This window comes from Salmo salar, chromosome 05 (genome assembly GCF_965601325.2).
Source record: "Salmo salar chromosome 05, fSalSal1, whole genome shotgun sequence".
NCBI classification, from domain to species: Eukaryota; Metazoa; Chordata; class Actinopteri; order Salmoniformes; family Salmonidae; genus Salmo; species Salmo salar.
The window spans coordinates 89,419,205-89,445,544 of NC_138295.1; the positions used below are offsets into that span (position 1 = coordinate 89,419,205).

The 26,340-nt window shown below is 45.5% G+C and overlaps 2 protein-coding genes across 8 annotated transcripts in view; both read left to right on the top strand.

Moving 5' to 3' along the window:
- Window positions 1-10,045, top strand: part of LOC145850524 (proteasome subunit alpha type-2) — an 11,543-nt gene extending 1,498 nt beyond the window's left edge. Inside the window, exons 3-7 of the mRNA XM_082975944.1 lie at window positions 188-320; window positions 436-558; window positions 1,942-2,023; window positions 3,043-3,174; window positions 3,370-10,045. Of these exons, the coding sequence (XP_082832070.1) occupies window positions 188-320; window positions 436-558; window positions 1,942-2,023; window positions 3,043-3,174; window positions 3,370-3,486 (587 nt within the window). The 3' untranslated portion in view covers window positions 3,487-10,045. The remainder of the gene's footprint in view (window positions 1-187; window positions 321-435; window positions 559-1,941; window positions 2,024-3,042; window positions 3,175-3,369) is intronic.
- Window positions 10,046-12,992: 2,947 nt separating this feature from the next.
- Window positions 12,993-26,098, top strand: LOC100380869 (ATPase family AAA domain-containing protein 2). Of its 7 annotated transcripts, none has more exons than XM_082975934.1 (28): window positions 12,993-13,327; window positions 13,786-13,952; window positions 14,121-14,188; window positions 14,329-14,491; window positions 14,768-14,849; window positions 14,946-15,231; window positions 15,406-15,523; window positions 15,670-15,684; window positions 15,856-16,087; window positions 17,731-17,846; window positions 17,950-18,124; window positions 18,272-18,360; window positions 18,496-18,655; window positions 20,003-20,093; window positions 20,308-20,625; window positions 20,939-21,062; window positions 21,251-21,437; window positions 21,758-21,943; window positions 22,687-22,822; window positions 23,035-23,231; window positions 23,427-23,586; window positions 23,787-23,909; window positions 24,093-24,239; window positions 24,501-24,946; window positions 25,050-25,116; window positions 25,215-25,339; window positions 25,624-25,752; window positions 25,890-26,098. In XM_082975934.1, the coding sequence occupies exons 1-28, from the start codon at window positions 13,151-13,153 to the stop codon at window positions 25,920-25,922; spliced, it is 4,317 nt and encodes a 1,438-aa protein (XP_082832060.1). In that variant the 5' UTR covers window positions 12,993-13,150; the 3' UTR covers window positions 25,923-26,098. The 7 variants fall into 7 exon arrangements, with proteins under 7 accessions (XP_082832060.1, XP_082832062.1, XP_082832063.1 ...); XM_082975936.1 differs by having other exon boundaries at window positions 25,218-25,339; XM_082975937.1 differs by having other exon boundaries at window positions 25,221-25,339.
- The last annotated feature ends 242 nt before the right edge of the window (window positions 26,099-26,340 follow it).

Sequence of the window (26,340 nt, forward strand, 5' to 3'; positions counted from 1 at the left end):
TTGGGCTTTTGAACACTCAGATCAACTCTGGAAAAAGTCTGATGTGATTGGTCCAAAAAAATATCAGAATTGGGCTACCTGTCGTAACAGCCTTAATGAACCAAATCTAAAACTAAGCCAAATCAAGAAGTTTAGCTGCATTACAGAAGACAGTCCAGATTGATGGTTTCTTTCTCCCCGTTTAAAGCCTCAAATGGAGTCGTTTTGGCAACTGAGAAGAAACAGAAGTCTATACTGTACGACGAGACGAGTGTTCACAAAGTCGAGATGATAACCAAACATATTGGCATGGTCTACAGTGGAATGGGTCCAGACTACAGGTACATACTGCTGTGTGTGTGAGGGAGAGTGAGACTGCCTTTCCTTGATTTTCTAAATCTTGGGTTTACAACAGGGACAAGGATATATTAGAAATGTGTCTCTTGTACTCTGCAGGGTGCTGTTGAGGAGAGCGAGGAAACTGGCCCAGCAGTACTTCCTGGTCTACCAGGAGCCAATCCCGACAGCCCAGCTGGTCCAGCGGGTAGCCTCTGTCATGCAGGAGTACACACAGTCTGGGTCAGTTCTGTTTTGTGGGTTTCCTCAAGTTTGATCAGGGCTGGCTGACTGAGTGTGCAGGCTTTTGATCCGACCTGGCTGAAACACGACTGATTCAGCTAATCAAGGTCCTGATGACCAGCTGATTGGTAGAACCAGTGTGTTAGGCTTTTCCTTCAGCCCTGCCCTAAAGCCCTTGCACCCAGTATAGAACCAGGTGTGTTAGAGCAGGGCTGAAGGAAAAGCCTAAAGCCCTTAGACCCAGATGTGTTAGAGCAGGGCTGGCTGAAGGAAAAGCCTAAAGCCCTTACACCCAGTATAGAACCTGGTGTGTTAGAGCAGGGCTGAAGGAAAAGCCTAAAGCCCTTATACCCAGTATAGAACCAGGTGTGTTAGAGCAGGGCTGAAGGAAAAGCCTAAAGCCCTTATACCCAGTATAGAACCAGGTGTGTTAGAGCAGGGCTGAAGGAAAAGCCTAAAGCCCTTATACCCAGTATAGAACCAGGTGTGTTAGAGCAGGGCTGAAGGAAAAGCCTAAAGCCCTTATACCCAGTATAGAACCTGGTGTGTTAGAGCAGGGCTGAAGGAAAAGCCTAAAGCCCTTAGACCCAGATGTGTTAGAGCAGGGCTGAAGGAAAAGCCTAAAGCCCTTATACCCAGTATAGAACCTGGTGTGTTAGAGCAGGGCTGAAGGAAAAGCCTAAAGCCCTTACACCCAGTATAGAACCTGGTGTGTTAGAGCAGGGCTGAAGGAAAAGCCTAAAGCCCTTATACCCAGTATAGATCCAGATGTGTTAGAGCAGGGCTGGCTGAAGGAAAAGCCTAAAGCCCTTAGACCCAGATGTGTTAGAGCAGGGCTGGCTGAAGGAAAAGCCTAAAGCCCTTACACCCAGTATAGAACCTGGTGTGTTAGAGCAGGGCTGAAGGAAAAGCCTAAAGCCCTTAGACCCAGATGTGTTAGAGCAGGGCTGGCTGAAGGAAAAGCCTAAAGTCCAGACACCCAGTATAGAACCTGGTGTGTTAGAGCAGGGCTGAAGGAAAAGCCTAAAGCCCTTATACCCAGTATAGAACCAGGTGTGTTAGAGCAGGGCTGAAGGAAAAGCCTAAAGCCCTTATACCCAGTATAGAACCTGGTGTGTTAGAGCAGGGCTGAAGGAAAAGCCTAAAGCCCTTAGACCCAGATGTGTTAGAGCAGGGCTGGCTGAAGGAAAAGCCTAAAGCCCTTACACCCAGTATAGAACCTGGTGTGTTAGAGCAGGGCTGGCTGAAGGAAAAGCCTAAAGTCCAGACACCCAGTATCTTTCCACGAGGGTTGGCCACTGCTGAGTTACAATATCCATGCATGTTGATAAAGTAGTTGTTTTCACCTGAATTTCTAGAGAGTAACATCCTGTGTTTTTTCAGTGGAGTGCGACCCTTTGGTGTGTCACTGTTGATAGCTGGATGGGATGATGATCACCCTTACCTCTTCCAGTCAGATCCCTCTGTAAGTATCCATGGTAGTATAAACACACTCTATCATTGAATTGCTTCACTCCTAGGCCGTGTCTAGACAGCTCATGGAGCTTTTGTATTCTGATCATGGAGTTCTAATCATGGAATTCCGAACTCGTCATGCGTCTAAACCTACATTTTAAATGTGTCCGGATTCCCTTTTCCTGTGCTATATTCAAATGGCAGAATGCATAACGCAAACAGTGGAACAGGCTAAATCTGATAACAACACAGCAAGTTGACGGGAGTAGCAAACTACTGTAGCTAACTAGCCAGCTAACCTCTGTAACTAGCCAGCAAGCTAGCTAGCAAAGCGAAAGGGATTGCAAACAGGCATAACAAAAATATTTTTTCTAAATGTTTTATTTTATTTCACCTTTATTTAACCAGGTAGGCCAGTTGAGAACAAGTTCTCATTTACAACTGCGACCTGGCCAAGATAAAGCAAAGCAGTGCGACACAAACAACAACACAGAGTTACACATAAACAAAACATACAGTCAATAACACAGGTAGCCTGATTAAATAAGCTAGCTGGCTAGCATTTATGAAGTTTTAATGAAAAAAGGTGCCTCTCGCTCCCAAAACACGTGCTGATGATGTCGCCCACTGTATGGGGCGACAGTAGCCTGATTGTGTCCAGACTGAGGAGAAATCCGCACAAAATGTGTCCCTGACCACCACCTGAAGTGGTCAGCCAGATCTGAACACAATCCGATCACAACCAATCTTTTCAATGCGATCTTCGTATTCTGATGGCAGAAGTCGCATGTAAGTGTCAAGTGTAGACAGCCAAAGTGTCTTCTCTACTGTTACGCTTTGCTAACACACGTGGCTGCCCTCCTTGACAACGTTTCAATGGTTTGAGCCACCCAAAAGTGTACCAATCGGATGGCTCCATCCGTGACATTTCAAGCTAGCTGTGGAGTGAGCTTACAGTACGTTCTTAACTCCGTTACACATACATGATTTTTTCCGGTACTAACTATATGACTATTTTCATGTACACAGGGTGCATACTTTGCATGGAAAGCAACAGCGATGGGAAAGAATTACGTCAATGGGAAAACATTCCTAGAAAAGAGATATAATGTGGATCTGGAACTGGAAGACGCTATCCACACAGCAATCTTAACCTTGAAGGTAATTCATCTCACCTGCAGTTTTAGTATTCTTCCCTCTCAGAAGTGTTTAAGAAACACAGTAGACTATGTGATACTGTGTTTAGGTTAAACCTGGAATAGTTTGAATACTTCATGATTTACTTTGTCATAGCGTTCTATTGAAATCCATGCATTTACTGCGTTGCATTAATGTTGTGTGTGTTTTCTTTTAAAGGAAAGTTTTGAGGGTCAGATGACAGAAGATAACATTGAGGTGGGGATCTGCAACGAGGCAGGTTTCAGAAGACTCACCACAGCAGAGGTCAAGGACTACCTGGCAGCCATTGCATAAAATGGAGTCATTCAGATCAGCTGTTTACTTTTTACACACCACATACCAATACAGTTTTTGGCAGTTTAGCAGATTTCTACAATTTGTCTTTTTTTTCTCTCTGGTTATACCTATTCACATACTACTAAAAAAGACAATTTATGTAATAATATTTTGTCCTTTGATCAATTTTGGTTTTCTTCATATAATTTCATGTTAGGTTTTAGTTTGCGATTTGAAAATTTGTTGTTTAATTCTGAATTTCTCACTATATTGCGAAAGTGTAAATATACATTTTGCATGAAATTAGTCCCCCCCCAAATACAGTGCCTTCAGAAAGTATTCATACCACTTGACTTATTCCACATTTACAGCCTGAATTCAAAATTGATTTTAAAAAAATTCTCTCATCTACACAAAATACCCAATAATGAGTGTTTTTGTAAATGTTTGCCAATTAATACAAATTATTTACAGAAATGTCTAACTTACATAAGTAGCCTTTTCACACCCATTTCCTATAACACTCCAAATTAAGCTCAGGTGCATCCAATTTCCTTTGATCTTCATTGATGCCGCTACAACTTGATTGGAGTCCACCTGTGGCCAATTCAATCGTTTGGACATGATTTAGAAACACCGGTCTATTTAAGGTCCCACAGTTGACAGTGCATGTCAGAGGGACTGGGGTTTCCAGGAGGAGTAATGGCGGCTGGTAACAGTTGACAGTGCATGTCAGAGGGACTGGGGTTTCCAGGAGGAGTAATGGCGGCTGGTAGAGCTTTTTGAGTCGACGCGACATGGCAGCAAATTCAAGAAACATTTAAACAGTTTGCTACTACAGAGGATGAAGGAGTGGAAAGAGTGTGGAAATGGACACCAAGAAATGAGATATGTAGAGGGAAGCGGTGTTGTCGCGAAGATTAGCGTTAAATACAAAAATAACGTACTCCTGCAGCTCAGAAATGTAACTTGATGAACTACCTGCGGCAGGTGCGGTGAATGCCGTCAAGTTCGTGCCTCGTCCAGATGATGACAAAAATGATTCTGGCCCAGTGGGTGTGATATTTTTGGGGGAGAGAATGGATCCTTGCCTTCTGGCTGATCCATATGGGGTGTCAGGTTGGTTGGGGACTGTTGAGTCGGTGAAAGTAACTCAGTGGACTCACAATTCTTCAGTCCAGAGGGAGCGGGCGCTGCGCACCACACGCCTAGGGACAAGAACTTTGAATTGCTTTGTTCTCCGCAGCAGGGTGCCGTTGTGGTGTGTATTCATGGACTCTAACCCAAATATTTATTTAAAAAATCATTTTCTGTCAATTCGTAAATGGCTGAATCTCACCTGAGAAATCATCTGAGTGAGGGAAACCATGTCCCTCTGTCTCAGTATGTGTAGCCCTATATATGATGCTGACTGGTATGACATGTTGCCAACTGTAGCATTTGATGCCAGCAAGCATTTGGCCTCCCTTGATAAAATAATAATACAATTTATACAAAATAATTAGCCTATCAACGTTGAGCTGAGCTCCACTGTGAATTGTCCTGGTGCAGCAAAACGCCCCCCAAGGGAGGCCAGTTTGGATTTGGCTTCACACTAATCAAATGACATCCTAAGCAAAACGTCATCATTGTATGAAAAAAAAGAAGTGTCTGTTTCTGGTTTGCTTGTGTTGATGTCCCTTTCCTAAGCCAGGGATGGGGATTTGGACTTGTGCTTTTGACTAAATTTACATTTACATTTTACATTTAAGTCATTTAGCAGACGCTCTTATCCAGAGCGACTTACAAATTGGTGCATTCACCTTATGATATCCAGTGGAACAACCACTTTACAATAGTGCATCTAAATCTTTTAGGGGGGGGTTAGAAGGATTACTTTATCCTATCCTAGGTATTCCTTAAAGAGGTGGGGTTTCAGGTGTCTCCGGAAGGTGCTGTCCTGGCGTCGTGAGGGAGCTTGTTCCACCATAGGGGTGCCAGAGCAGCGAACAGTTTTGACTGGGCTGAGCGGGAACTGTGCTTCCTCAGAGGTAGGGGGAGAGGTAGGGGGACCAGCAGGCCAGAGGTGGATGAGCGCAGTGCCCTCGTTTGGGTGTAGGGACTGATCAGAGCCTGAAGGTACGGAGGTGCCGTTCCCCTCACGGCTCCGTAGGCAAGCACCATGGTCTTGTAGCGGATGCGAGCTTCAACTGGAAGCCAGTGGAGAGAGCGGAGGAACGGGGTGACGTGAGAGAACTTGGGAAGGTTGAACACCAGACGGGCTGCGGCGTTCTGGATGAGTTGTAGGGGTTTAATGGCACAGGCAGGGAGCCCAGCCAACAGCGAGTTGCAGTAATCCAGACGGGAGATGACAAGTGCCTGGATTAGGACCTGCGCCGCTTCCTGTGTGAGGCAGGGTCGTACTCTGCGAATGTTGTAGAGCATGAACCTACAGGATCGGGTCACCACCTTGATGTTAGTGGAGAACGACAGGGTGTTGTCCAGGGTCACGCCAAGGTTCTTAGCACTCTGGGAGGAGGACACAATGGAGTTGTCAACCGTGATGGCGAGATCACGGAACGGGCAGTCCTTCCCCGGGAGGAAAAGCAGCTCCGTCTTGCCGAGGTTCAGCTTGAGGTGGTGATCCGTCATCCACACTGATATGTCTGCCAGACATGCAGAGATGCGATTCGCCACCTGGTTATCAGAAGGGGGAAAGGAGAAGATTAATTGTGTGTCGTCTGCATAGCAATGATAGGAGAGACCATGTGAGGATATGACAGAGCCAAGTGACTTGGTGTATAGTGAGAATAGGAGAGGGCCTAGAACAGAGCCCTGGGGGACACCAGTGGTGAGAGCACGTGGTGTGGAGACAGATTCTCGCCACACCACTTGGTAGGAGCGACCTGTCAGGTAGGACGCAATCCAAGCGTGGGCCGCGCCGGAGATGCCCAACTCGGAGAGGGTGGAGGGTAGGATCTGGTGGTTCACAGTATCAAAGGCAGCAGATAGGTTTAAAAGAATGAGAGGAGAGAGAGTTAGCTTTAGCAGTGCGGAGAGCCTCCGTGACACAGAGAAGAGCAGTCTCAGTTGAATGACCAGTCTTGAAACCTGACTGATTTGGATCAAGAAGGTGATTCTGAGAGAGATAGCAAGAGAGCTGGCCAAGGACGGCACGCTCAAGAGTTTTGGAGAGATAAGAAAGAAGGGAAACTGGTCTGTAGTTGTTGACATCGGAGGGATCGAGTGTAGGTTTTTAGAGAAGGGGTGCAACTCTCGCTCTCTAGAGGACCGAAGGGACGTATCCAGTGAGGACGTATGAACGAGGTGAGATAAGGGAGAAGGTCTCCGGAAATGGTCTGGAGGAGAGAGGAGGGGATAGGGTCAAGCGGGCAGGTTGTTGGGCTTCCGGCCATCACAAGTCACAAGATTTCATCTGGAGAGAGAGGGGAGAAAGAGGTCAAAGCATAGGGTAGGGCAATGTGAGCAGGACCAGTGGTAGAAAGTGGACCAGCGGTGTCGTTTGACTTAACAAACGAGGAGCGGATGTCGTCAACCTTCTTTTCAAAATGGTTGACGAAGTCATCCGCAGAGAGGGAGGGGGGGGGGGGGGGGATTCCGGAGGGAGGAGAAGGTGGCAAAGAGCTTCCTAGGGTTAGAGGCAGATGCTTGGAATTTAGAGTGGTAGAAAGTGGCTTTAGCAGCAGAAACAGAAGAGGAAAATGTAGAGAGAAGGGAGTGAAAGGATGCCAGGTCTGCAGGGAGACGAGTTTTCCTCCATTTCCGCTCGGCTGCCCGGAGCCCTGTTCTGTGAGCTCGCAATGAGTCGTCGAGCCACGGAGCAGGAGGGGAGGACCGAGCCGGCCTGGAGGATAGGGGACATAGAGAGTCAAAGGATGCAGAAAGGGAGGAGAGGAGGGTTGAGGAGGCAGAATCAGGAGATAGGTTGGAGAAGGTTTGAGCAGAGGGAAGAGATGATAGGATGGAAGAGGAGAGAGTAGCGGGAGAGAGAGAGCGAAGGTTGCGACGGCGCAATACCATCCGAGTAGGGGCAGAGTGAGAAGTGTTGGAGGAGAGCGAGAGGGAAAAGGATACAAGGTAGTGGTCGGAGACTTGGAGGGGAGTTGCAGTGAGATTAGTGGAAGAACAGCATCTACTAAAGATGAGGTCAAGCGTATTGCCTACCTTGTGAGTAGGGGGGGAAGGTGAGAGGGTGAGGTCAAAAGAGGAGAGGAGTGGAAAGGAGGAGGCAGAGAGGAATGAGTCAAAGGTAGACGTGGGGAGGTTAAAGTCACCCAGAACTGTGAGAGGTGAGCCATCCTCAGGAAAGGAACTTATCAAGGCGTCAAGCTCATTGATGAACTCTCCAAGGAACCTGGAGGGCGATAAATGATAAGGATGTTAAGCTTGAATGGGCTGGTAATTGTGACAGCATGGAATTCAAAGGAGGAGATAGACGGATGAGTCAGGGGAGAAAGAGAGAATGTCCACTTGGGAGAGATGAGGATTCCAGTGCCACCACCCCGCTGGCCAGATGCTCTCGGGGTATGCGAGAACACGTGGTCAGACGAGGAGAGAGCAGTAGGAGTAGCAGTGTTATCTGTGGTAATCCATGTTTCCGTCAGCGCCAAGAAGTCGAGGGACTGGAGGGTAGCATCTCTGTACATGCCAATGATAATGACAGCGATTCAGATATAACCCTAAATTCATATACTGTGGCTCTGGCTTGAGACGATAGAAGTTCAATATGTAGCGTTGATAAGGCTCACATTTAGCTAGCTAACTTAGCTGGTTCATTGTTGCCCATGTGAGGAGGTTAGGCTAGCAAGCATTTTTAGCTACTAGCCTATGAAAACAAACACTAAAAGTGTACTGTATGACAAAGCCATAGACGATTTCGCCAACATGAAAGAGAGGAGATTGCCGTTCATCTAGTCTACAAGGGTGTCAACTTATTATTATTTTTTTATTTACCTATGCAAGTGCACACAGACAGAAATCGGTACCATGGACAGCCACATGATATTTATCAACATTGATTGGACTAAATCATTTTTATCTTTTAAGTTTGTTTCAGTGTTATTAAACTAAGCATATATAGTCTTGTTGATTTGATGCTTAAATCAGTAGTTGTTTAGTAAACTGTCAAACATTAACTTGCTTGACCATGCTGCAGGTCATATAACTGTTTATTACATTAAATATTTGCTTTGTGGACTTCACCGGACAGATGTTGCTCTCCGGTTTTGTGAAGAGACAAATGTATGTGTAGTTGAATTAATTCCCCCACTGTGTGACTGTTGTCACAGTCTTATTGTATATCATGGTGGCATATGAATTAATGGTTATAGAGCAAATATCATGTTATGACGTTGCCCTCTTTGGACACAACGAGCACCATCCCCCTACCTCTGCACCATCTCTCTCTGTCTCCTACACCCAGGCTGCTGTGGTCAGAGAGGTCGTAAATTCCTGGAGGAGACTATCTCCTCATGGCCACAGTATAGAGAGAGTGAGTTTTCATAGAGAGAACAGAGGAATTTCTTCCACCTCACAGAACTGGAGGGCCGAACAGTATTTATGTTCTGGAGAATGTATAAAAGATAGGTGAAGAATCCAGCTACGAACTGGTCCGTTTGGTACAATTTTGTGAAACTCATGAGAGACAATACAGCCACATTACCATAACGCTGTTTATACAATAGCCTCAGTTATGAGGCTTACATCTAATTGTTGTATAAAATGAATGAGTGAGGATGGAACCGTTTTTGAAATTGTGTAATGTGATTTTGGACTGTTTCATGAAGGAAACTCCAATTCCCTTTGGAGTTTAACTAAATCAGAGGACCGCCCATGAGCACAGTTATGGTCTGGTGTCATGGGACAGGCCCTTTTCTGCTCTTCCGAATAAAACTCCCACCTGGGTTTTCTATCACCAGACCAGCTTACCTCAATTACGAGATGGCTAAAGGTTGCAGACCAGCGTACCACGAGAGGACCAAAGTTTGAGGAGAGACCATAAACCTGAGTATAAGCTAAGGTCTGAGTAGATGGCTGAATCTTTTAACCATACCACGTGGTTAAACTCTTAGTCTATCGATACCGACAGAATAAGAACAAGTCTTTGATATTAATTACTAGTCTGCAGCTAGGAATTCGGTATCATTGAATGCGAAGAACGACAACCGCCGAAACATCTATTCTATAACGACATGAATGAATGTCACTCTGAACTATCCATTCTAACCACGAGAGAGAGAGCGAGAGAGAGAGAGAGAGAGAGGGCGGACAGACTCTCCAACAGAAACAAACTTTTCAACAGAGATCCCGACCACACTGAGCGTAAATATATGTATTGAATACAATTGTTCCCGAATGAGTGAGCGTTCATGTGCAAAGGATTAGCATTTCAATTGTTATAATATTCAACTCTGTAGTGCCTTCTCAGCTGACCCCCACTCCCCTTTTGTCTAACAAGCCGCCATGCCAGTTTAGCCCACTAGGGCACATTCGCCTATCATTTCCTAGTAACCATATCTACTGTTTGTTATGCATTTTTGTGAATGACCTTGTTAGTAAATAAATGATTTTAAGACAATTGATGTATGGATGACTCATAGTGAAGACTGGGTTCATGCAGATAACCAACAATTTACGACGTTTGGAATGAGACTAACGTGAGGTAAATAATAATTCATTAATTCGAAGACTAATTGATCAGATATTAAAATATCTGAAAGCTTTATTAGGAAAATTATAACTTTGTAATCTGAATATTTTCCTTGATGCCCCGACTTCCTAGTTAATTACAGTTACATGATTAATCAGTTTAATCGCGTAATAATAATTACAGAGAGTTATTTGATAAATAAGTCTTCAGTTTTAATGATACCAAAGACACGACAATCACAACAGGTTGAAATATGGCTTTTTTACTGGTTTGGCTTCCCCAGTGACGCATCGCTCCTGGGGTGGCGTTAAGTGTTGAGGATCAACTGAAATGGAAGATTCCTGGTGTCTGACGCTCGCCGTTTGGTACGAGAGCGTTATGAAACAGAAGACACGGTCTGTCCTGCTGAGTTTTCATGCAGAGTTTTTACCTGACAGAGTCAAGTTAGGATGTGTCAGTTATCCCGTGAGCTTTTGTCCCAAAACCATTACATTGTTTTAGGTGCCAAGCTTACGGTCATATTGCAGCAGTGTGTAGGAGCGAGATTCCTATATGTGAGAAGTGTGCAGGAGGACATAAAACAAAGGAATATGTAGTATCGGTGGAAAAAGTTGTGTGTTTATTGTAGGGGTACCCATGGTGCTGTAGCTCAGAAGTGTCCAGTGAAAGGCAGGTTGATGTTGCCAAGATCAGAGTAGTACAAAAAGTGTCATATGCTGAGGCAGTGAATAGAGTAGGAGATGAAGATGTGTACAGGGTGAGGGATCCTCCTGTGAGTTGGCCGAGGCCAATAAAGAGTGATTAAAAATAACGTGCCTCAGTAAGGTTGGTTTCTTAGCGTTCATAGCCATGCTTATCAACTATACTGCAGAAAATCACATTAAAATATATGTTGTGGTGGCAGCTGCAGAGAAGTGCTTGTGTTTACGAGATTTTACTGCAGAAGAGTTACAAGGTGTGTTAAACAATAGTGTCCCATTCTCTCAGGCTGCCGGTCTGATGTAGGATCAGATAGGGCCAAGTAGTGGAATATTGGTGTAGTTTTAATGGGTGTAGGGTTAGTTGGTATAGTGGTGTGATTTTAATGGGTGTAGGGTTATTTGGTCTAGTGGTGAGGTTTTAATGGGTGTAGGGTTACTTGGTATAGTGGTGTGGTTTTAATGGGTGTAGGTTTAGTTGGTAGGGCACATTTTTTTCCCTTCCCTTTGTGTCACAAAGTGTAATGAATTCACGCTCAAGAACAGTAGGCTGACAGCCCAGACAGTAGGTGGCGACATGCACCTTTAATGTATGTTTGCGGACCGCCATAATACCATAAAATAAGTGCATGTCAGAGCAGAAACTATACCATGAAGTCCAAGGGACTGTCCATAGATCTGAGATAGAATTGTGACGAGGCATATTATCTGGGGAAGGGAATAAAACACTTTCTAGAATGTTGAAAGTTTCCAAGAGCACAGTGGTCTCCATCATTTGGAAATGGATAAAATATGGAACTACCTGGACGCTGGCAATCTGACCAAACTGAGCAACCTGGCAAGAAGGGCATTGGTAAGAGAGGTGACCAAGAACCCAATGAACACACTGACAGAACTGCAGAGTTCCTTGGCTGAGATGGGAGAACCTGTCTCTACAGCACTTCACCAGTCTGGGCTTTATGGGGAAGTGGCCACATGACAGCACACCTGGAGTTTACAAAAAAGCATGTGAAAGACAAATGTAAAGCATTATGTCTGGACAAAACCAGGCACAGCTCATCACCCATCTAACACCATCCCTACTGTGAAGTGGTGGTGGCAGCATCATGCAATGGGGAGGCTTTTCAGCGACAGGGAGACTGGTAAGGATAGAGGGAACAATGAATGGAGCCAAATACAGGCAAATCCTTGAGAACCTGCTTCAGAATGCAGACTGTCCTGTTGGAAGATGTACGCTTCAACAGGACAATGACCCCAAGCATATAGCCAAAGCAATGCTGGAATGGCCCCAAAACAAGAATGTGAAAGTCCTTCAGTGGCCTAGACTTGAATCCCATTGAAAATCTGTTGAAAGACTTGAAGATTGCTGTTTGCTGCAGTACCCCATCTAATTTAACAGAGCTTGAGGAAATATGCAAGGAAGATTGGAGACAATCCCCAAATCCAGATCTGCAAAGGTGATACAGACATCCCCATGACGACTCAAAGCTGTAATCACCGCCAACTGTGCTTCTAGAAAATATTGACTTGGGTGTGAATACTTATGTAAATTTAATATTTTTGTTTTTCATTTTCAATAAGTGTTCTAAAATTTCTAAAAACATGTTTTCACTTTGTCATTATGGGGTATTGTGTGTAGATGGGTAAGAAAAACAATTATATTTAATCTATTTCAATTCAGGCTGTAACAACAAAATGTGGAATAAGTCAAGGGTAATACTTTCGGAAGGCATTGTATTACCCGCATACTTTTAAAATGAATGAAACAGAGCTTCTCTAGACATTTAGCATAGTTTATATTACAATTGAAGAAAGAAAACTCTCTCAAATATAATTTACATGTTATAGTGAAGAAGTTACATTTTCACAAAGGTAAAGAAAACGCTTTATCGTAAACCTGTAGCTAGTCTTCCATAATGCGCAATTTACAGCGCGCCAAAAATAACCGGGACATCTTTCCCATAATATCCCTCCGCACAACTGAACGATATAAGAACATATCACTGATGGCCCTGGGGTAGATTTCTATAATTATAATATTTATAGCTATTCATGTGGTCATTGATATCAATACAGCATGACATAATTGGTGATTAGAAATTTATAATCACTACTTTTTATGGTGAACTATGTTTTCTTGCGTCAGTATACTGCGTGCTATCGCTTGTCTTCCAGTGACGTTTGTGGCGCCAGAAATCAAGGGTTTTGGTTGGGGAGGGTTGTGTGTTAGTGCGCGCCATAGATTACCTAGGAATGTTATTAAATAGTTTCAGTTTTGATACAATTAAGTAATCCCATATTTATGCTTTAGTACAAAAATCGGTGTAAAGTTAGGATGGTGATGCTACGCAGCAGCGGCGTGGGCGCTGAACCAGCAACTCCGAAGAGGAACCGGGTTGACTTGGATACGAGCTCCGAGTTTCTGTCGCTGAAGAGCGCATCGCAGACAAAGTCGAGTCGGCTGAAGAGAGGCCTGAATGACAGCTCCAGTAACACTGAAAACACACGAAATGTGAGGCCCTTTCAGATAGTTGACGTTATAAAATGTCACTGTAAACTCAGCTGTTGTTAGTTATCTGACAGCTGTTAGCTAACTAGCTAGCCCGACATTGATGTTGTTTATGTGCCTAGTTAACCGCATTCTATGCCAGTTGTAAGCTAACTGGAGGCTAATGTTATAAATTAGTTGGCCTGTTAGCTCCTGTCTCTAGTTTACGTACCCTATGGGGTATCGCCCATAGATGTATATATCGTGGAGTTGAGTGATCTCAGCTAGTTAGCTAGCCCCTTTAGATGGCTAGTAAGTAGCACTGACTAACAATAACTTTAATGATTGTTTCTGAATGTGGACAGGTATGTTGCCTGCTAGCTAACTTCTATAGCTAGCCAGCTGTAAGTTAGCTTACTACACTTTAAATGACTGGATTCTTATGTGAATGCAGCTGATGTTTTTGTTTTCTCCTAACATAGGGCCACTCAATGGTGAAGGAGGAGGATAGCCCTCCGAGACGAGGATCCCTGAGGACCAGGGGACAGACCGTCAAACATGAGGTGTCCTTGGCTAAAATGAATGGCCAGACAAAGTGCCCAACCAAGTCCCCTGAGAAAGAGGAGGAAACTGGTGAACACAGCACAAGGTAACTACTTATGTTTTATGCAGATAACTGCTGTTCGTTGTATGTAAAATCAGCTTCCACTCCTCTCTGTATAGTCGGTGATACACATGACGACAGAAACATGTTTACAAACCTAAGGTATCATCACAACCCTCCATGTTTAAGTTCTCATTTTGTTGATCTCTGCAGGAAATCCCCAAGACTGCAGGGTGATGGAAAAGCCTCCGCGTCATCCAGGGAGAAGCAATCTGAAGCTGGTAACTAGATCATTTCTAGATCACATTTACATGAATCAATGCCACCTCCAACAGTACAGCGAGAAGGAGACACCATTGGGTTCATTTGTGTCAGCTACAATGTTTATCATCAAGTTAATTAAAACATAACCTTCTTCCAGATGCTACTGATGAAGTTGAGGAAGAAGAGGCCTCTACGCTGAAGACCCAGTTTGTTCTGCGTCCCAGGGAGGAGGACAGCTCTGTGAGACGCAGCTCCAGGATCACCAGATACAAGCGCAACTCCCGGAACCAGTCTGTACTCTATAACCGCCTCATCACCAAGTAAGAACATGTCCATCAGCAGGCATCGTACATCAGGGGAGGCCAACCCTCCTAGCTACCCATCTACCACAGGGTTTTCCCTTCAGACCTAATCTAGCACCGGGGCAGGAGAAATCACCTGCAGGCCCAGTAACTCTCGTGGAGGAGGGTTGGGCCACCACTGTTGTACGTTTTCTTGTCAGTCTGGGTTGCATGTTTATAACGGCAAAGTTGATAACGGCTAGCGGTAATGGTGAAATTAAACAGTCCCTGTTTTTTTTACTTCTATTCGTAAAGTACAGCTGAGGCAGTGCTGCAGAAGATGGATGACATGCAGAAAATGCGTCGCCGGTTAAGAAGCAGGGATACTACAGAGGAGGTAAACTTTATTAATGCTACAGGTTCATAGCTTTATAATAGATTTTGTTAAATGTCACCATGATGTCCCCCAATGTTATTTTTCCCTTTATTTTAGGACCTTGTAATCTACGCTGGGGCCAAGAGGAAAAGGACTTCTGAAAGAACCGATGAAGGAAGTGAAGACCCTCAAGAGAATGAAAATGAAGTGACCTCCAGTGAAGAGGAGAATGATGAGGAAGAGGGAGGCAAAAATAATCAGGCAGATGACGAAGACGACGACGATGATGACGACCGTAATGAAGATGAGGAGGAGGATGATGACCATGATGAAGATGACAACCAGAAACGTTATGATTTCAGGCAGAGGAAAGCTGCTGTTCGCTACCAGGCACCTCGAGAGGGTTAGATCTTTTCTGTTCAAACTATTTGCATTTTTTATTTAACTGAAGTCTGCATACTTCTAGCCATCAGCACCTCTGCATGGACTCTACATTTACTGTCACGCTTTAGTAGTTATTATTCCCATAACTTGTCCTTCGACTCATTTCTCATGGTTGACCTTTTATTTCCCACAGAGCCCAAGACAAAGGCCATCTTCTTCAAGACTTCAAGACACTTGTCCCCATCCAGGCGGAGGTATAGATTCAGCTCTACTGGTCCGAGAAGCCCTTACAACATAAGGAGAGGCAACAGGTCTGTAGGCTAAAGAACCTAGTACCTACTACCTTCCATGTCTCACTTATCAAGTTTAGTTTAACATTGTTTCCTAACTATTACAACAAATCACAATTCATTCCTAAGTTCTACTTCCTTGTGCTTCTGATTTCTGGCATCCACAGGAGTGTGTCTGATAGGTAAGTTATTGCCAGTGTGTGTTAGATGTGTGGTGACGTCAGGGTTTGTGTCATGGCTGGGTTCTTGGTCATTGAGCTGCATGGTGATGATTTGTGTGCATTACGTTGTCTGTATTAGTCAGTGACGTTACTGACCTCAGGCTCTGCCATACTCCTTTCTTTACCATGTAGAAGAAGACATGCCATCCACAGTAGTGACTCCACCTCCTCGTCCTCCTCCTCTTCCTCCTCCTCCTCTGATGATGACAAGTTCCAGAGGAGGAGGAGGAAGAGCAGGAACAGATCGGGGAATAGATGTCTTCCCATGAATCTGCTGAAAGAGGATGTCCTGGGAATCCACAAGGACAGGATGAAGATTGGAGCTAGTCTAGCTGACGTTGACCCCATGCAGATAGACCAGACAGTAAGTCTAGCTGATGTTGACCCCATGCAGGTAGACCAGACAGTAGGTCTAGCTGACGTTGACCCCATGCAGATAGACCAGACAGTAAGTCTAGCTGATGTTGACCCCGTGCAGGTAGACCAGACAGTAAGTCTAGCTGACGTTGACCCCGTGCAGATAGACCAGACAGTAAGTCTAGCTGACGTTGACCCCATGCAGATAGACCAGACAGTAAGTCTAGCTGACGTTGACCCCATGCAGGTAGACCAGACAGTAAGTCTAGCTGACGTTGACCCCATGCAGATAGACCAGACAGTAAGTCTAGCTGATGTTGACCCCATGCAGGTAGACCAGACAGTAAGTCTAGCTGACGTTGACCCCATGCAGATAGACCAGACAGTAAGTCTAGCTGACGTTGACCCCATGCAGGTAGACCAGACAGTAAGTCTAGCTGACGTTGACCCCATGCAGATAGACCAGACAGTAGGTCTAGCTGACGTTGACCCCATGCAGGTAGACCAGACAGTAGGTCTAGCTGACGTTGACCCCATGCAGGTAGACCAGACAGTAGGTCTAGCTGACGTTGACCCCATGCAGGTAGACCAGACAGTAGGTCTAGCTGATGTTGACCCCGTGCAGGTAGACCAGACAGTAGGTCTAGCTGATGTTGACCCCGTGCAGGTAGACCAGACAGTAGGTCTAGCTGACGTTGACCCCATGCAGGTAGACCAGACAGTAAGTCTAGCTGACGTTGACCCCATGCAGATAGACCAGACAGTAAGTCTAGCTGATGTTGACCCCGTGCAGATAGACCAGACAGTAAGTCTAGCTGATGTTGACCCCGTGCAGGTAGACCAGACAGTAAGTCTAGCTGATGTTGACCCCATGCAGATAGACCAGACAGTAAGTCTAGCTGATGTTGACCCCGTGCAGATAGACCAGACAGTAAGTCTAGCTGATGTTGACCCCGTGCAGATAGACCAGACAGTAAGTCTAGCTGATGTTGACCCCGTGCAGGTAGACCAGACAGTAAGTCTAGCTGATGTTGACCCCATGCAGATAGACCAGACAGTAAGTCTAGCTGATGTTGACCCCATGCAGGTAGACCAGACAGTAAGTCTAGCTGACGTTGACCCCATGCAGATAGACCAGACAGTAAGTCTAGCTGATGTTGACCCCGTGCAGATAGACCAGACAGTAAGTCTAGCTGATGTTGACCCCGTGCAGGTAGACCAGACAGTAGGTCTAGCTGATGTTGACCCCATGCAGGTAGACCAGACAGTAAGTCTAGCTGATGTTGACCCCGTGCAGGTAGACCAGACAGTAAGTCTAGCTGATGTTGACCCCATGCAGATAGACCAGACAGTAAGTCTAGCTGATGTTGACCCCGTGCAGATAGACCAGACAGTAGGTCTAGCTGATGTTGACCCCGTGCAGATAGACCAGACAGTAGGTCTAGCTGATGTTGACCCCATGCAGATAGACCAGACAGTAAGTCTGACTAGTAACAGTAAGGAGGAAACCTTAAGGAGCTCTCTCCAGTCCATACCTGCACCAGTCATATGTTAAGTCTGTGAGGGGGAATGAAGGAGGGAAGGATAGATAACTGGGACAGCCCCGGACAACATTGTCCAACATTGAAATGGTGTAATGTTGTTTTCTAGGTGCGTTTTGACAGCATTGGGGGACTGACCAGACACATCTCTGCCCTGAAAGAGATGGTGGTCTTCCCTCTGCTTTACCCAGAGGTGTTTGAGAGGTTCAAGATCCAACCACCAAGGTAGCTAGAAGAAATGTTTAGAAAGTCATCCATACTATTATGGTGGAATGATCTAGGATCTGTTGTTGCTCTTCATGCTGTAGATTCTTACGTGTGTGTGTAGGGGCTGTTTGTTCTACGGACCTCCTGGAACAGGGAAGACTCTAGTGGCCAGAGCGTTGGCTAACGAGTGCAGTCAGGGAGAGAGGAAGGTCTCTTTCTTCATGAGAAAGGGAGCAGACTGCCTCAGCAAGTGGGTGGGAGAGTCCGAACGGCAGCTACGTCTTCTCTTCGACCAGGTCATTACCTACCATTATTCTCCATGGAAGTTGGCTTCTGGTTCTGAAATATATTGTATTCCACTTATTGTTCCAGGATGTTGAAACCGAGATGAATTGGAGGAGGAAATACTAAAACATTTTATTTATTTTTTTCATATCTTTTAGGCGTATCAGATGCGGCCATCGATTATATTCTTTGATGAGGTTGATGGGTTGGCTCCCGTCCGCTCCAGCAGACAAGACCAGATACACAGGTCAGACACTGTTAATCACTGGAACAAACCGATTTCAATACAAACATTATTGCTTCTCGTTTAGCTATTTGGTAGCTTTTGTTTAGTACGTCTTCGTACAGTGGGAATAATGTTCTGTATGTGTTTCCATCTCAGCTCCATCGTGTCCACTCTCCTTGCCCTGATGGATGGGTTAGACAGCAGAGGAGAGGTTGTTGTGATAGGAGCTACTAACCGTCTGGACTCTATAGACCCAGCTCTCAGGCGACCTGGACGCTTCGACCGAGAGTTCCTCTTTGGCCTGCCTGACAGAGAGGTGAGACAAGGGTCTTAGTGACCACGGGTGTAATCATTAGTGCACACTGTAGCAAACAGTTTTGCAATGAAAACAAGGTTTCTATTGGACAAATTAAGGTAGGTCCCTCTCTCCCATCATTACTTTAAGACATGACATGAAGGTCAGTCTATCTGGAAAATGTCAAGAACTTTGAACGTTTCTTCAAATGCAGTCGCAAAAACCATCAAGCACTATGATGAAACTAGCTGTTATGAGGACCGCCACAGGAATGGAAGACCCAGAGTTGCCTCTGCTGCAGAGGATACGTTCATTAGAGTTACCAGCCTCAAGAATCAGCAATTAACTGCACCTCAGATTGCAGCCTAAATAAATGCTTCACCGAGTTCAAGCAACAGACACATCTCAACATCAACTGTTCAGAGGAGACTGTATAAATCAGGCCTTCATGGTCAAATTGCTGCAAAGAAACCACTACTAAAGGACACCAACAAGAAGAGACTTGCTTTGGCCAAGAAACACGAGCAATGAACATTAGACTGTTGGAAATCTGTCCTTTGGTCTGATGATTCCAAATTTGTGAGACGCAGAGTAAGTAAACGGATGATCTCCGCATGTGTGGTTCCCACCGTGAAGCATGGAGGAGGAGGTGTGGGGGTGCTTTGCTGGTGACACTGTCTGTGATTTATTTTGAATTCAAGGCACACTTAACCAGCATGTCTACCACAGCATTCTGCAGCGATACGCCATCCCATCTGGTTTGGGCTTAGTGGGACTGTCATTTTGTTTTTCAACAGGGCAATGACTATTTGACCAAAAAGGAGAGTGATGGAGTGCTGCATCAGATTACCTGGCCTCCACAATCGCCCGACCTCAACCCAATTGAGATGGTTTGGGATGAGTTGGACCGCAGAGTGAAGGAAAAGCAGCCAACAAGTGCTCAGCATATGTGAGAATGCCTTCAAGACTGTTGGAAAAGCATTCCAGGTGAAGCTGGTTGAGAGAATGCCAAGAGTGTGCAAAGCTGTCAAGGCAAAATGTGTCTACTTTGAAGAATCTCAAATATAAAATGTTTTGATTTAACTTTTTTTTTTTTTTTTTACTTTTTGGTTACTACATGATTCCATGTGTTATTTCATAGTTTTGATGTCTTCACTATTATTCTACAATGTAGAAAATAGTACAAATAAAGAAAAACCCTTGCATGAGTAGGTGTGTCCAAACTTTTGACTGGTACTGTATGTGTGAGATGTAAACAGGTAACATTACTTTGTTCTACTAAGATGAGGGTCTTTTTTTCATGTAGGAGGATTGTTTTTTGGAAACATTCATATTTGACATAAATGGTCATGTTTTTGTCCACTGCAGGCTCGGAAGGATATTCTGCAGATCCACACCAGACAGTGGACTCCCCAGCCATCAGCCTCTTTCCTGGAGGAACTGGCAGACAAGTGTGTTGGTATGTTTTCTTTTAATCCCTCCTCTCCCAAACCAACCTAGAATTGTTAAAAGATTACACATTCTTTCAAACGCCATTTTTACATTCCAATCTGTTAAATATTCCACTAGTTTTCGGAGGCTCACTGAAAGTGTTGTGTGTAATCACAACATGTAGATGATGCTCTCTTGTGTTGTCACACTGTTTCCCAACGTCCCCCTGCTGTGTCTCCTAGGGTACTGCGGTGCTGACATGAAGGCGGTATGTGCTGAGGCGGCTCTGTGTGCCCTGAGGAGACGCTACCCTCAGATTTACTCCTCGTCCCAGAAGCTGGTTTTAGATGTGGCATCGATCTCCATCGGCAGCAGGGACTTCCTGTCAGCCATGAGGAAGACAGTCCCAGCCTCCCAGAGAGCTGTGTCGTCCCCAGCCAAGGCTCTGACTCCTGTAGTCCAGCCACTGCTTGGTGCAGCCTTACAGACTGTACTGGGTACAGTTAGCAGGCTGTTCCCACATGCAGAACAGGGGCTCAAGAGAGACAAGCGAGACAACGGTGGGTCAACTGGGACAAGAGAATCTCTATTTTTTTTCTCTCTCTCATGTGAACTGTCTTCATTGTCGAGATTTTTTTAGTCCACAGGGCCGTGATAAGTAGGGGGCAATGTTTTAAAATTGGGAGGTACTACCAGAACTCCTCTCTAATTAGTTTTTTGTTGCCAAAGGTTTTGCCACAGTGTGCCCTAATAAACATGACCCAGATTTGGTATGCCCTCCTGCCTGTTGTATAAGAATGGGTATGTTGTCTTGTGTTCTTGAATGTCATACTTGGTTGTCATGTTCTAAGATGTTTTACCACTTGTCTTCAGGTGTCCTCCCAGCTGGTGTTTTAGATGCTGATCTCCTGCACAGTGAAGAGGAGGACTCCTCTGTCTGCATCAACGGTCTCTCTCACAAGGCCAAGGCAGCTGGGGGCTTCCTGCATTTCAGCAGGTGAGTAACAGGTTGTCCAACGCACAGAAATCCTTATCCCAAATTTGTCTTTCTCCCACTCCTCCCTGAAGTGTGCACTGGACATCTTAGAAATCTGTGTGGGGACTGAAGTGTACACTTGATGAGAAAGGGGGAGAATGGGTATTGAGCTCCGGTCTTGTAAAGTATTTTTCTCTCTGTTCTCCCAGGAGCGTGCTGAACCAGCCCACATCGTACCGTCCCAGGCTGCTGCTGGCGGGGCGTCCTGGGTCAGGTCAGAGCAGTCACCTGGCCCCTGCTGTGCTCCATGCCCTGGAGAAGTTCACAGTTTACACCCTGGACATGGCCGTGCTGTTCGGCGTCAGCACCACCTCTCCTGAGGAGGCCTGCGCTCAGGTACTGTACTCCCCCTTGGATCACACCCTGTTATGTATAGTTCACTACTGAGCCCTGTGCCATCAGCCATGACAGACGGGTATCTTTAGTCTTTCCTTGATTCTTCACATATTTGGAGAAGGAGAGAGGAGTCAAAGAAAGACTTTTGAGATGAACCCAGAGATGGACAGTGTTGATGTCCTGTATTGATGGACAGTATTGATGTCCTGTATTGATGGACAGTTGATGTCCTGTATGTTTTGACTTGTAGATGTTCTGTGCGGAGGCATGCATGTCCATATAAACACTGTTCTGTAATGATATGTTTTGTTGTGTTGTAGATGTTCTGTGAGGCCAAGAGGACGTCCCCCAGTATCCTTTATATCCCTCACATCCAGCGGTGGTGGGACACGGTGGGGTCTGCTCTCAGAGCTACCTTCCTCAGCTTGTTACAGGACATCCCCTCATTCTCACCCATCCTGCTGCTGGCCACCTGTAATGTCCCCCACAGCAGCCTCTTCCCTGAGGTAGGTACTGTAGACAGACACACTGCCCCACAGCTCTCTAACAGGATGTAGTGAACACACCGCCCCACAGCAGTCTAACAGGATGTAGTGAACACACCGCCCCACAGCAGTCTAACAGGATGTAGTGAACACACCGCCCCACAGCAGTCTAACAGGATGTAGTGAACACACCGCCCCACAGCAGTCTAACAGGATGTAGTGAACACACCGCCCCACAGCAGTCTAAAAGGATGTAGTGAACACACCGCCCCACAGCAGTCTAAAAGGATGTAGTGAACACACCGCCCCACAGCAGTCTAACAGGATGTAGTGAACACACCGCCCCACAGCTGTCTAACAGGATGTAGTGAACACACCGCCCCACAGCTGTCTAACAGGATGTAGTGAACACACCGCCCCACAGCAGTCTAACAGGATGTAGTGAACACACCGCCCCTAACATCACCAATATGGCAGTGTATTTTGTCTGCTGTGTGTTATATGTGATTGTAGGATTTTGATGTTTTTAAGGACTCTTGGAAGATTAGTCCAAACGAGGACTAAAAGATCCTAATAAAATCTAATGACCAACGGGACACAAGCCCTAGAAAATGTGCCCTCGTTCCCTCCCCCTGTGGGAGAAGCTGGAGGGTTGGAGTTGGGCTTCTGAGCAGGGGATCAGTCAGAATGATCTCGTTCATTCCTATTCATCTGAACGTTATGTTCACTTGGTGACTCATCTTGGTAACCCCCCCCCCCAATAGGTCCAGGACCTGTTCTGTGCTGAGTATGGAGAGGTGCTCCAGGTTCAGGTCCCAACCCCACAGGAGAGAAGGAACTTCTTTGATGATCTCATCCTAAACCAGGCTGCCAAAGCTCCTGCATCCAAGAAGAAAGCAGGTAAGAATGCACCATACTCAGATATTTTAGTGGAATTCTGGATAATGGTCCAAAATGGTTAAACAAGCTCAACTTCACAACTAGTAAGTATTGTGTAGGAGGTGCTGGTAATCAAGCAGTAGAAAATTAGAGGAGCACGTTCTCTGAACCAAAGCTGTCAGCACTCGCTCAGTCATGTGGTTAATCACTTACCTCCCTGTCCTCCTCCCCAGTGCTTGCAGCCCTGGAGGTGCTTCCCGTGGCTCCCCCTCTTCCCCCGAGGATGCTGACGGAGAAGGAGCAGCAGCGATTGGAGGAGCAGGAAGAAGACACTCTCAGGGAGCTCCGCCTCTTCCTGCGTGATGTCACCAACCGCCTCTCTCAGGACAAACGCTTCAAGGCCTTCACCAAGCCCGTCGACCTGGAGGAGGTGAGACTGACCATCAATTGCTGTAAAAGTGGCTGCGTTCTAGGGGGGGGGGGCTGCGTTCTGAGCCATGTATAAACATCAGATGAGGGTTAAATAAAGAGAAGAGGCCAGATGTTGTCTAAACATGGACATGGTAGAACTCTATCACATGGAGAATGGCTGACCTGTTGTTTTGATGGGTAATGTCTTGTCTAGGTACCTGACTATGCTACAGTTATAGAGCAGCCCATGGACCTGTCCACTGTCCTCTCCAACATCGACACTCACAAGTACGTGACTGTGAAGGAGTTTGTACATGACGTGGATCTCATCTGGAAGAACTGTCTGGAATACAACCCTGACAAAGATCCTTCAGGTAGGAAATAGGCTATATCCAGAATTTTCACAATGTTGTATTCCTGTTCATGGGAGAATGTTTCATTTATTTCATAAATTCATGTATTAATTCAACTAGTCATTCATTACTTCATTCAGCCAACTATTAATTCATGAATCTATCCATTCATCACTTCATAATCATACTGATGACAAGTCTGTGTACTGGATGTTTTCCAGATCGTCAGATCCGCCACAGAGCCTGTGCTCTGAAGGACACTGTTCAGGCCATCGTCAAAGACGAACTGGATGAAGACTTTGAGAAGATCTGCGAGGATATCAAGGAGTCCCGCAGCACAAGAGGTCAGGTGTTATTCTATTGGTGCAGAGTCGTTCCAGAAAGATGGTTCTAGAGTAGAAATGAATTTATCTTTTCATTTGTTCAGGGACCAGTTGATCTGTTCTGCTGCTCTCTCCTTCTGGATGGATGAAAGAAGAGCGTTCCTGATAGATTTAAGTATGAACTGCCTCTCTCTTAACTTCCAGGTTGCTCCACTTCAAGGTTTGCTCCATCCTACTATCACGTTCATCCCAAGACAAGAGCAGTGGATGCCAAGAGCACCGATGCAGCAGGCCCCTCTAAAGAGTCTACCGCTGCTGCTCCCTCAGCTGTAACCACACCACGCCCTTCAGGTTAGCAAGCATCTCAATAATGTACAGACACACAATGCTACACAGGTTAGCATTTCACTACTCTGCAGACAGACTTTTGTTTCCAATAGCCCATAGAGAATGAGCTGCGGAGAGCTTTACAGATCTATCCTCTACTAATTGTAATGAGAGATGGATGATAACACCTTGTCAGTTTCTCTCACCATGTTTACACTCATCATTCAGTCATTCATAAAGGTGGTTTTTGAATTGGCTTTGATTATCTGGTCATCTACTTCTCAGCAGCTCAGAAGAAGAAGCGCAGGAAGAGCCGCTGGTGCAACGGCATCATCAGGAAAAGGTCCTCTCCTCACAATTCTAAAGACCACTCTGCTGTGGTGGAGTCTGGAGAGGAAGAGGAGAGGAGAGGGGCAGAGAGTGAGGAGGAGGGTGGTGATGCTGCAGAGTCAGGCGTGGAGGAGCTGGAGATCACTGGGGTTGAGGAGACCCCCATGGAGCAGGAGGAACCAGCCCAACAGAAGAACCAGGACAGACAGCCCATGGAGAAAGACACTAAGGACAGCCGGACCACGGAGGAGGCTAGCCAGGCTACAACGGAGGCTACCCAGCCCAGGGTGGAGGAAGCTGTGGAGGCTAGGGCTGGAGACCATAGCAGTGAGGGCACCCAGGACCCTGCAGTGGTGGTTGGAGCCCAGGAAAACCACATCTTACCAGAAGGGGGAGACAATGTATGTTATTTTGTTGTAAAATGGATGTTGCTTTTTGTATGGATGATTCTCCTGCTGAATTGATTGCATTTCTCTGTTTTCAACTTCTTCCTCATTCACCCAGGGGCAGGCGTCCACTACAGACAAAACTGAGCCTCAGAGAGTGGAAGTGGAGGAAGAGAATACCACAGGTTTGCAGCCTCCCTTCCCACAATGACCCCCCCAACTCTATCTGTTGTTTTTAAGTGAACTTTGTTGAATTGTACATTCACTCCTCCCCTCTTGTCAGAAGTAGGAGTGAGGCGTGTGACGCAGCGCTTGAAGTACCAGGGGATGCAGCAGGTGATGGCTGTTGACCAGGAGTTACTGGACCAGAAGACAAAGCCCCCTGTGGTGGATCACAACAAACTAAAGGTAACAGATTATCACTGCAGCTGGTCCAGGGTTGGGTCGTCGCCCGAGCCTCCTAATGGATTTGAGGTTGTTAACTGATCCTAGATCTGTGGTTAAGGCAACTAGCCAGTGGCAGTCTATTGGAATTGTCATGCGAAGCCATGTTTTGGCTTGACAATGACAGCAATAGAGTTGGCAAGAGCACAAACGGATCTGGAATCAGACGGAGGCACCTTCTTCCTTCAGTCAAAGATGGAGGATATAAGACCTCAGTGCTGAGCTGGTTTTCTGGTCCTTCATTTCAGGAGATGCTTCAGAGAGCGGTGTCTAAGACTGAGGGATATGAGGTCTATCAACTGGAGAAGCTATACGCCTTGTTATGTCAGAGTATCTACAGACACCGCAAAGACTACGACAAGACTGCCCTGCTGAAGGTTTGTCATTCTATACATTCTAATTTGTACTATGTATTTCTTTTATTTTTAAGTGAACTTATGAAACATATCGTTGAGCAATGCCCCATAAATTGAGTTTTTCTATGTTTTCTAATGTTTTCTTATTCTCTTTCCAGGAAATGGAAAATGAAATTGAAGATTTTTCATAATGAGTTTTATACAATAAAGATGTAGCTAGTCATGGATTGCTCGTAGTATTCCCCATTGTCTAAATGTATAAAGAACAAGTCTAGAACTATATTTTGATAGAAATATACAGATGTGTATTTCCTAACAACTTGTATACTGGTGCTTTTATTTAATTAAAGTGTTTTTTTTACAAGTATTTGTTCTTGTGTCTTGTTATACCATAAAGGCAAGACGACATTGTGATGTGTTAATTTGGTTGAAAAATATCTATTACCAGTAACTTCCTTGTTTATAGCGGAATACAAACTGAGCATGGTGCAGCCTCAGGTGATGTTTTCTTTGTCGTCAGACGGTAACGATAAATACTGTATACATACAACGTCAGGACCGTCACTTTTTAAATGCTTGTATTGGTTGATAGACATTTTATTTGAAGCA

Coding starts and splice junctions, on each gene's coding strand:
- LOC100380869 (XM_082975934.1), top strand. CDS start 13,151: ATGGTGATGCTACGCAGCAGCGGCGTGGGCGCTGAACCAGCAACTCCG. Junction 18,656..20,002: donor TTGGCCTGCCTGACAGAGAG/GTGAGACAAGGG, acceptor TGTCCACTGCAG/GCTCGGAAGGATATTCTGCA. Junction 21,438..21,757: donor CTGAGGAGGCCTGCGCTCAG/GTACTGTACTCC, acceptor GTTGTGTTGTAG/ATGTTCTGTGAGGCCAAGAG.